At 41.3% G+C, this 12,087-nt stretch overlaps 1 protein-coding gene across 1 annotated transcript in view; it reads right to left on the minus strand.

The window, feature by feature from the left end:
• Positions 1-12,087, minus strand: part of LOC132398412 (transcription intermediary factor 1-alpha-like) — a 158,308-nt gene that overhangs the window by 90,142 nt on the left and 56,079 nt on the right. The window contains exon 2 of the mRNA XM_059977796.1: positions 2,881-2,999. Within this exon, the coding sequence (XP_059833779.1) occupies positions 2,881-2,999 (119 nt within the window). The remainder of the gene's footprint in view (positions 1-2,880; positions 3,000-12,087) is intronic.

Here is a 12,087-nt window from a genome sequence, read left to right on the forward strand (position 1 = left end):
AATGCACAGAAAATGCTGGAGGAACTTTCACGCCATTGGGGAGTTATGAAGGGTCTCAGCCTGAAACATCAACTGTTTACTCTTTTCCATAGATGCTGGCTGGCCTGCTGAGTTCCTCCAGCCTTTTGTGTGTATTGTTACTCTTTGCTTGGTTTAACATAACATGGTTTGCTAGACCACTCCAGAAGGCATTCCAATCAACCACATCCACATGGGATTGAAGCTACAATGAGGTCTGACCAGGCAAAAGCAGCAGGTTTATATCCTTAAATTAAATCCATGAACCAAGCAGCTTTCTGAAAGAGAACCAACAGCTTCATGGTTACAGTCAAAACCCAAATGGCTTCAATAAAAGGAAAATTTTGTGTTATTTCCTCTGTTGCCAAAAGCAAATACAAATAATTCCAGCATCTTGGAAAAAAAAGCAACTTTCAAAATCAATGTTTGGTGTATTGAGCAGCAGCCAATCAGCAACTGGAAGCATGAGAAGACATAGCTCACTCAGGTTCACTGAGTGAGCCCATAAAGAATCGATTTGCAGCAGTCTGGTATTTTGAACAGCGGCAAATCAGCAATCAGAATTGATTGGCAAAGACAAATTAAAATAAGACAGAGGAAAGAGGAGTGGCCGTTGTTGGACTGGACAGTGTTAGAGCGGGGATTTTGAGGCTTTAGCTCTTCGAGGCTTCAGTGAGGTGAAGCTTGAATGAGAGAAAGGAAAAAAGCTGATGATAGATTCACTCCTTCCCCCTAGTTTTCTGGGTTGAGAGTGGGATGTGAGAGTGTGGAACGAACTGCCAGCGCAAGTGTTACATGCAAGTTTGACTTCAACTTTTACGAGAAGTCTGGATATCAGCGTGGGTGGTACCTATGGAGAGCTAATGTCCTGTCGCAGGTCGATGGGAATAGGTGGTTTAAATGGTTTGGTATGGACTAGATGGGCCAAAGGGACTGTTTCTATGCTGTACTTTCTATAACTCTATGGCTCAAGATCTGTCCAGTACCAGTGGTGACCTGATTGGCTCCTGTTACCCTCAACTACTAGCCTGCAGATCTACATTATACAGTACATTAGCTCAAGTAAATGTAGCACTAGGTGTCGTTTAGAACAAGTTAAAACAGAATCTACCTTCTCGAATTAACGTAAAGTACTCTGTGGCACCTTTTCAAAGAATGCTTTTTTTCCCTACTGTCCTCTCCCCCAAGTAAATGAACAATTTAAATGCCTATTTACCACATTGTTCTTTGTGGGACTTTATGGAGCACAAATTGACTGCTACCTGGACAAAATTACTATACAAGTACTTAAAGTGGCCTGGTATCATGGATGGTTGTGTATAAAGTCTGCATTTCATTATTAACAGAAGCCTGGATACAGCATAGGTGTCTGCTCCTTCCTAATCCACAGAGCACAGCCTGATTGCCAGGGATGGTAAATGCAAAGAGATTCTGCAGATACTGGAAATCCAAAGCAACACGCACAAAATGCTGGAGGAACTCAGCAGGTCTGAAGGGAACAAACAGTCCGCGTTTCTGGGCAAGAACCTGATGAATGGTTCAGCCTGAAATGAGGACTGTTTATTTCCTTCCAGTGATGCTGGCTGACCTGCTGAGTTCCTCCAGTATTTGTGTTGTATCAGAGATGGTGATGTCAAACCCATTCTACTGTGTCTCCTTACATGCCAGCAATGCTAGATCGCAAATCAGGAAAGGCCATTTGAGTGAGGCAGCACAGATCACTCAGCTAAAGTGCAGTCTAGCAAGCCTGACACCAGACTCCAGAAACAGACTCTCCATTCTGAACATTGTCATAGGACCATGACACTTAAAAGCAGAACCAGGCCATTCTGCCCATCAGGTCTGCTCCACCATTCCATCATGGCTAATTTATTATCCTTCTCAACCCCATTCTCCAGCCTCCTCCCCGTAAACTTTGACGCCATAATTAATGAAGAACATATCAACCTCTGCTTTAAGTATGTCTAACAACTTGGCCTTCACAGCTGTCTACGGCAATGAATTTCATAGACTCATCACCTTCTAGCTAAAAAAATTCCTCATCTTTGTAACAAAGAGACACCCTTCTATTATGAGCCTGTGCCCACTTTTTCCCAGACTTCTACACTTTTCAAGGGAAAAGATTTACTAGACAGATTGGGAAAAAAATTATTCTCAAAGTTCCTCAGACAAAGTTTTATATTGAAATGAGTTATCTGTGATTCCCAAGAAGATGTCAATCTTTTCCCACAGATTAAGAGGGAAAAAAGTGAAAATTCTTGGAGGTCATTTCACCCTTTTTACAGGTAAAGAAATTAAGTTACATGTCATATTTTAAATAAAACTGGCAAAATGTATTAGTGCAAACACGAGGAAATCTGCAGATGCTGGAAATTCAAACAACACACACAAAATGCTGGTAGAACACAACAGGCCAGGCAGCATCTATAGGGAGAAGCGCTGTTGAAGTTTCGGGACGAGAACCTTCGTCAGGACTAACCGAAAGGAAAGGAAACTGCGGAACATTATTCTGAAAGTACTTGAACCAATGAATCTCCAGGATGCCGTAGTTCGCAATGATACAGTAAATACTCAGAGAGAAGTAAGCCTGAGGATGAGCCAAGGTTACTGGAGGTGGAGGTTGTCTGGTTGGTTGGTACAATGGCAATAATTACATAGGGTGTAGTTGGTCAATACAGTGCCAATGATTACTGGGTGTGGTTGCTCAGTACAGATGGAAACATCCAGTATTTTGCCAAAGCTCAAGCAGTTGCCATTTATTGCACCTTCTCATAAACCACAGGAGACAATCCTGTCAGTCACCCGATCTTTACCGAACTGGTCTTGCGCATGCGGGCACACACACGCGCACAAATCTCTCACCTGGTTGAATTTTTCATCTGTGCTACTTGGCACTTCTGTTGTGTCCTTCACGAAGTAGTTGTCTATAATATCAGGCTGTCGGCATTCTTGGTGACAGACTGGGCAACGGATCACACCAACTGAGGAGAAAAGATACACAACCAATGGTTAGAAACAAGAGAAAATCTGCGGATGGTGGAAATCCAAGCAACACACATAAAATTCTGGAGGAACTCAGAAGGCCAGGCAGCATCTATGGAAATGAGTACAGCCAACATTTTGTTCCCGCTGAAGGGTCTTAGCCCAAAACACTGACTGTACTCTTTTCCATAGATGTGCCTGGCCTGCCGAGATATTCCAGCATTTTGTGTGTGTAACCAATGAATAAGATACTTCACCCTGATTCAGAGCCAAAAATTGGTAATGACCTCATTCTCACAAATTAATTACTGAACATCAGGGACAGAGGCAGAGGAAAGGCAGATTTCTACAGGATTCTATTTCTGACTGCCAAGCACTAATTTCAGGTAGACTTGGCTTTGCTTGGAATAACCCACAGATATTTAAAACTCAACTATGAAACCACCCACTTCATCTATTGACAGTGCATTCCATTATTATGGAAAATTCAGGTGCATCACTTCACGTGTCCTCATTCACTGTGTGGAATTTTACCACCATGCTCTGAAACTCTGTTACCCTCCTTCCTATTCCTTACAACATTTCCCATTCTTGTTGTACAGCACTACAGAATAGAACAGGCCCGTTAGCCCATCCAGTCCATGCCTAGTCCCATCAACCTGCATACGGACCATAGACCATAAATTTGACAACATGGCTCCTTATCTTTAGTCGAAGCCAAAACACTCTTATTAGCAGAACACACTGCTTTCACAGAAACTGCTAAAGTAAAAATACACAGAAACATATAGAAACAGAAAATCTACAGCACAATACAGGCCCTTCAGCCCATAATTCTGTGCCGAGCAGGTACTTTAGAAATTCCCTAGGGTTACCCATAGCCTTCTATTTTTCCTAGTTCCATGTACCTATCTTGGAGTCTCCTAAAAGACCCTATAGTATCACCGCCATTAAAGTTACTGGCAGCCCATTCCACGCACTCACCACTCTCTGTGTAGAAAACTTACCCCTGACATCTCCTAATTATCATCCAAAATCATTAAGTACTCCGAGTAGAGTCTGACCAGGGTCATATACAGCTGTAACATTATATCTCGGCTCTTGAACTCAATCCCACAGCTGATGAAGGCTGATGCACCGTATGCCTCCTTAACCACACTGTCAACCTGCGCAGCAGCTTTGACTGTCCTATGAACACAGACCCCAAGAGCCCTCTGATCCTCCACACTACCAAGTGTCTTACCATTAACACTATATTCTGCCATCTATTTGACCTACCAAAATGAACCACCTCACACTTAACTGGGTTGAACTCCATCTGTCACTTCACAGCCCAGTTTTGCATCCTATCAATGTCCCATTGTAACCTCTGACAGCCCTCCACATTGTCCACAACACCCCCAGCCTTTGTGCCATCAGCAAATTTACTAACCCATCCCTCCACTTGCTCATCCAGGTCATTTACAAAGATCACAAAGAGAAGGGTTCCCAGAACAGATCCCTGAGGCATACCACTGTTCACCAGCCTCCATGCAGAATATCACCATCTACAACCACTCTTTGCCTTCTGTGGGCAAGCCAATTCTGGATCCACAAGGCAATTTTCCCTTGGATCCCATGCCTCCTTATTTTCTCAATAAGCCTTGCATGGGGTACCTTATCAAATACCTTGCTGAAATCCCTATACATCTGCTGCTCTACCTTCAAGATACCTCACAGCAGAGCAGAAATATCTCAGTGGAAAAAGTCTGTTTGCATTTACTCAACCTATACTCCTCATAATTTTGTATACCTCTATCAAATCTCCCCTCTATCTTCTACGTTCTAGAGAATAAAGTTCTAACATATCCAATCTTTCCATATAACTGGGATCGTCCAGTCCCGGCAACATCCTTTTAAATTTTCACTGTACTCTTTCAATCTTTCTTACAGCTTTCCTGTAGGTAGGTGACCAGAACAGACCACAATACTCCAAATCAACATCTTACACAGCTTCAACATAACATTTTAGCTCCCATACTCAATATGTTGACTTACGAAGGCCAATGTACCAAATGCTCTCTTTATGACCCGTTGGCTTATTTATAAACTCTGAAACTATAGCAGGCACAGGTTAGTCCAAGTGATTTATATTTAATTAAAAAGAGCACAGACTAACCCATCAGCCCCTCTAAAAAGCCACTATATTCTAACTGGAAAAAAGATCTAAAAATCCACAAATCTAATCTTTGGTTCAGCAATTGATTCACCAGATGCTGATTCCACACTCCCTTCAAAACACCACCGTCCTGCTCCCAAACTCCTATTTAAATTCATTAGACATATTAATTGGAATTGCTTCCAATAGCCTGAAAGATATGCCTGTTGAACCATGTTGGGTTAATATGACTTTACTCTATGCATAGTTAATGACAGTTGTGTAAGCCACTTAGCCCCTGAATACTCCAACATTCAGAGATCACAGCCTACCCACTATCAAACACACATTTACAGAAAGGTGCTAGAAAAAGGCCAGTGAAGTCATGAAGGATTCCAGCTACCCTGCTCATGGGCTGTTTGAACCACTCCCATCAGGGTGGGGGCCACGTCATATTCATGCCAGGACCACAGGACTCAAAAACAGTTGCTTTCCCCAGGCAGTAAGGCTGATCAACAACTCCACCCACTAACCCACTGTACCACACCCCCCACCACCACTGCTTTATCTTTTCCTGTCAGAGTCACCTTATGTACAGACACTCCAGTCCCTAATGTCACTTTATGGACATATAATCAATGCACACAAGCTAACTTATGTATTTATATTTATTGTGCTTTTTTAATTTTTATGTTCTTTACCTCTGTTTTTTTTTGTGTTGTATCAGATCTGGAATAACAATTATTTCATTCCTCTTTACACCTGTGTATTGGAAATGACCTTAAATGATCTTAAACAACCTTGAACCTCAACTTTGTGTTCCTATCTTCGTGTAGTAACCTTTCACCTCCATGCCTATAAGAATTTATCAACACCAGACTCAAAGGAAAACAAAGGCCCCGTTTCCAATGGCCTTCAAGATGTTCCAAATGTTCGAGACACTCCAAGACCAAAAAAAAATCACTTCCTCTCTGCTATATTTGTAAATCAAGAGAATCAATACCAACACATCAACTATCCCACCAGGCACCCATTTAAAACGCAAGGGCAAAGCCAATCAGGAGCCAGCAATTCATTCTCTCTCAACTTTGATAGTTTGCAGAGTAGTCACCACTACTTTTAGCCAAGCTTATGTCCATGCTGTTGATTCCCCTTGAATTACACGGGTTTCAAAGTGGCACCTGCTTAGCTTGTTGCAGTGTTTACAAGCTAGCTCTCAGACTGTTCAAACATAACAAGGACCACACAATGACAAAAACCATGTTGGATATGGGATGCTATTCTGACCTTTTATCAGGTGCTCCAAACAAACCCTTTGACACAAGCAGCCACATGCTTATCTGCTGTTCCCAAAGTTTAAACTAGTATTATCTCATATACACACACATCTCTGGCTGTGTTCTTCTTCTCGCAGACACTATAGTTCACAGTTTCCTTCATCTTTTGGCACTTAAAAGCTTCCATCAATTTTGGGGTTAGATGGAAATGTTCCTTCGAATTACATGGTAAGGGGTACTTTGTATCTTGGGTTTTTTGGAGAAGACAAGCTGACCCACTGGTTCATCTTAAGCAATACATTAAGCCAAACCTAGTCTTAGTAGAGAGAGCCAGTGTGGACTTGCAAATCTGAAGGAGTATCTGATGAACTGGGCTGAGTTTTTTTTGAGCAGGCATTTACATGAAAGCAAGAGAACGTCTGTATGTTCTTTAATGAGTTGCACTTTTTTAAAATGAGGCATGACACATAAAAGAACATACTGGCTTAGATTGTGAGCAAGCAATAATGCTGTAATGTTCTATATGAAGCATCATCCATAGTATGCATAAAACATGACAGTTTAAATAGTTGTAAACAGTGCCCCTTCAGGATCTAGTCACACAGCACATTTCAATGTAAAGCCAAGCCTCCACTGCAAGCTGCCAACAGCAAATATCGCTGCATGTCTTCAAGGATTTAAGGGCACACAGAAGTGGATTGTTTAGGTGGTTAGGTAGGAGTCCAGGAAAGGAGACAGTTTTCTCATAGACAACTGCTCTATCAGAACTTAAATTCTTAAACCTATGAGAAAGTTTCAATTTAAATTAAGAACTTTACTGCCCAGAATCACAAAACCAGGCACTATTCCACAGTGGACACATTTGGCTAAAGTAAACTTGGAGCCTCTCCGTACCACTACAAACCTCGAAGTTCAATAATCTTTCAGAACAACAACCTGCAAGCAAGCAACGATTGACCACAGAGGTAGGTTATACAACATGATCTGCAGGCAGATCCTTTGATAGTAAGTCACTCCTATTCACATCCAAATATTTAAATCATTTTCATAGAAGCAATATCAAAAGAAAAGCAAACTTAAAAGCTCCCACATGTAGAAATCGCACTAAAGTGGAGCTTGTGGAAATTACAAAGTTGGAAAGTTTCAGGTTAATCGAGATAATACCGTGGAGAGAGCCATGATGCACAATACCATCTGACTTTTTCCAAATATGCTGGAACAAGCTTTCAGTGGTTTAGCTTATTACTTTTAGCAATCCAACAGATGGCTGGCCTACAGCTTGTCATCCCTCCTGGAAGCCTCCAAGCTTCTGGTTTCTCAGAACCTGTACGCAAGACAATACAAAAGGGTTTATCTCAGCCCATTTCTTTCTGTCCATTACCCACCCCCAAGGTCAAATACTTCAAAAGTCAACACTGAGAATATCCCATCACTACCTGTGCCATGTTGTCAAATTCCTACCATATGGTCATTGCCTCCACTCCTTTCATCACGGTTTTGAGTGCTTCTCTTAGCATCTCAATTTTTCCTCATTAACCTTCTGAAATGCTGGGATTTCTTTAGGGCATGAAAAAGATGCAACTTAAGTGTAAGTGCTTGCTAAAATTCAGACTGAACTAAACTTGGCATTATCACACCCAACCAGACCTTTGAAAGAGCTTCTACCCTCTAAAGTATCTCCCAAGACTACCGAATGTACCCAGATCCCAAACACCCATTATCACCTCTACTCAGTGACATACAGGCACAACGTCCATTTTAAAATTGCCGGCCTCGCAATCAATAACTAATGCTGCCTTGCTTCTCCTCATTTCTATAAGCAGGTTCAATCATTCCTTATGCATTCCAGATTTCCTTTGCCACCTCCAATAGTGCTTGTGTCTTCACCTATATGCAGCCCAAGTTCTGAAACTCAGTAGGTCATACTTTCTGTACCTATGGACCACAACACAGCAACTACATGGTAGGGCACAGTAAAACAGAAGATCATGAGAGCATCAGAAAAGTATAGCAATAATCATGGGGGATTATAATAAGTATGGCCTGGATGAATCAGATGAACAAAGGGAGTTTAAATGAGTAGTTTATTGAAGGCTTTCAGAATAGTTTCTTAGATTAACATATTCTGAAGCCAACCAAAGAGCAAATTATACTGGATTATACTATTGTGCAAAAGATAAGATTAATTAAGGACCTTACAATGGAAGAGTCACAAAGTAGCAATGATCAAGATATAATACAACTTCTCACTCAGTGTGAGGGACAGTAGAATGAATCCAGGACTAGAATTTTAATGTTATATAAAGGCAATTATTAAGGAATGAAAACAGAGCTGGCTAAAATGAACAGGAACATCAGATTAAGGAATCAGTCAAAACAAGATAAAGTGGCTGGCATTTAAAGATATCCTTTAAAACACACAGAATATGTATATTATAATAAGATGAAAAATGAAGAACTTATAATCCATGATTATTTTTTTAAGTTAGAAAGAATCAAACTTAAAAGAAAAAACATTATAACTGGTGATGGTCAGAAGAATCGACAAACTTTAGCAAACAGCAAGGAATAACTAAAATATCAATAATAACTTAAGAATATGAAATAAAGCTAACTAGAAAAATAAGAAAGCAAGAGATTTTAATAAATATTCAAAACAGGAAAGTTAACAAAATAAGTGGCGTTAATCCAAAGCCAACCACAATCAAGGAGAAAAATCATTAAAATGCTGGATAAAGGCCCAATATGTGAAGTTTTAAAGACCACAGATTAACAATTGACACTTTAAAAGTTGTTTAGCAATATCTGAAAGCAGAACACAAACAATCTGCTAGAGGGACTCAGCAGACTGAGCGCCTTTATGAAGGAAAGGAATTCCTCATGCTTTGGATCCAAATGCCAACATGAAATTGGATTTCTGCCAGGGTCAGGAGTTAAAAGCAAACTAAGGTAGCTTCCAGCAAAGAATACTGAAGGCCACAGTTCTTTGAGTTCCAGAAATCATGGTCTGGAGGGTCATAGAAAGGTGCTAGAATAAAACAAATCAGTGAGCACTGGGTAGAGTTTGTTCTGGGATTCTGGCAGCCAAAAGCAACAGGCATATCACTTGGATGGCAATTGTTCCAAGAGATAGCGGTGGACAATAGGAAGGGAAGTGGACCCACCCAGGAGGCACAAAGTGGATCAATATTAACTGGGAGGGTGTACGGAAAAGCAATGTCTTTGTAAAGTGGGAAGGAGCTGGGTGGAATGGGGGAAGAGATAAGTTGTGTCTGGTGAGAGTTGAGGTTGACAAGGATGTATTCAGAAAACCTCTCCAATTCTCACTTAAAGTATTTCATATACTGGAGATGCTCATTATCCAGCAGATATTTCCTCCATCTGGCCAACACCCATGATCAGAAGGACCTCAATTAAGACCTTAGATCTAATTTGGTCAGTGAACAAGTTTCCACAATTGCAAACCGCAAGGCAAACAATAAATATAAGTAGAAGTACAAAACAGAACAAGTTGTTTCATACTTGCAACCGGGCACATGGAGTTTTGTGGCTATGTTCCTCTTAAAACTCATTTTATGAAATCACTGTAACTTGAAGGACAAAACTATGTTTGAGCACAAGAGTGGTGCTTTGTTGGTGAAACCACTCGTAAAACCTGCTACTGCTATATTATTTCAAATCAGGTGCCAAAAATATATAATCACTGCAAACTGTGTTGATTCACTTCTCATGGACTCTAATGATGGTAATTCATAAGACATCAGAGCAGAATTAGCCCATTCAACCCATCGAGTCTGCTCCACCATTCCATCATGATTGATTTATTATCCCTCTCAACTCCATTCTCCTGCCTTCTCGCTATAATCTTTGACACCCTTTCTAATCAAGAACCTTTCACCCTCCACTTTAAATATACCCAACGACTTGGTCACCACAGCCAACTGAGGTGATAAATTCCACAAACTCAAAATCCTCCAGCTAAAGAAACGCCTCAGTATTTGATAAGTTTTAATGGGATACTCCCCCCCCCCCCCCCCACCATTCTTCTAAACTCTACAGAGTCCAGGCTCAGGGCCATCAAGCGCTCCTCATATGTTAAGCCTTTCAGTTCTGGGATCATGCTCGTGAACCTTCTCTGGATTCTCTCTAATACCAAGGTAGAACATACAAGGTAAATGGTAGGACACTGAGGAGGGCAGTAAAACAGAGGGATCTGGGAGTACGGATACATAATTCCCTAAAAGTGGCTTCGCAAGTAGATAGGGTTGGAAAGCAAGCTTTTGGTACATTGGCCTTTATAAATCAAAGTATTGAGTATGGGTTGGAATGTAATGGTGAGGTTGTATAAGACACTGATGAGACTGAATTTGGAGTATTGTGTGCAGTTTTGGTCACCCAATTACAGGATATTAATAAGGTTGAAAGAGTGCAGAGAAGGTTTACAAGGATGTTGCCAGGACTTGAGAAAATGAGTTACATAGAAAGGTTGAATAGGTTAGCACTTTATTCCCTGGACTGTAGGAGAATGAAGGGTGATTTGATAGAGGTGTATAAAATTATGATGGGTATAGATAAAGTGAATGCAAGCAGGCTTTTTCCACTGAGGCCAGGGGAGAAAAAAACCAGAGGTCATGGGTTAAGGGTGAAGGGGGAAAGTTTAAAGGGAACATTGGGGAGGGGGCTTCTTCACGCAGAGAGTGGTGGGAGTGTGGAATGAGCTGCCAGATGAAGTGGTGAATGCGGGCTCACTTTTGACATTTAAGAAAAACTTGGACAGGTATATGGATGAGAGGGGTTTGGAGGGATATGGCCCAGGTGCAGGTCAGTGGGACTAGGCAGAAAAATGGTTCGGCACAGTCAAGAAGGGCCAAAAGGCCTGTTTCTGTGCTGTAATGTTCTATGGTTCTACCAACACATCCTTTCTTAGGTAAGGAGCCCAAAACTGTAGACAGTACTCCCAGCGTAGTCTGACCAGCAAGGTAATAAATGAATCAGGGTTTGAATACTTCTAGTTTTGTTTTTGGGAGCTGAGGGGCACTGGAGGGTGTGCAAGGAGTTCCAATCCATGACAACTCCAAGAAATTCACAGGAAGCAGAAAGGGGCAGACTTGAAAGGTGGACAGCGTCAATTCAGCATGGCAGGAAGAGGTAGAATGAAAAGAGGCGGGTAGGAAAGATGGGGTGGAATGAGTCACTGTTAATGGGGAAAGGAAAGGCGAGAGTTTGGCTTTATAAAACAAAGGATCAAAATTAAAAAGTGAATTTAACAATCAGCACAGTAGCAAGTAAAACAATCTCCCTAAACCAGGGGTTTCCAAGCTTTTCTTCATGCCATGGACCAATACCATTAAGCAAATGATCCGTGGACCGCAGCTGGGATCCCCTGCTCTAAATAAAGGCCTCGTTCTACCATGATTTCCCATCTTCTGGGTGATCTTTTGAGAGTTGTATTAACTGACTGGGCATCCTTTGTACTTTGCCAGATAATAACACAAATTGTTCTCGTAAAGGTTAACAATTTCTTGGCTCAGTGGTACAGCAATTTGAGCTGTTGCCTCATAGTTCCAAGGACCTGCATTCAATCCTACAGACTCCTCATACTCCTCTAATCTCTGACACCCACCTTATACTTTCCTCCAATCAGCTTAAAATTATGCCCTGTTGTATTAGTCA

Source organism: Hypanus sabinus, chromosome 8 (assembly GCF_030144855.1).
Source record: "Hypanus sabinus isolate sHypSab1 chromosome 8, sHypSab1.hap1, whole genome shotgun sequence".
Taxonomy (NCBI): Eukaryota; Metazoa; Chordata; class Chondrichthyes; order Myliobatiformes; family Dasyatidae; genus Hypanus; species Hypanus sabinus.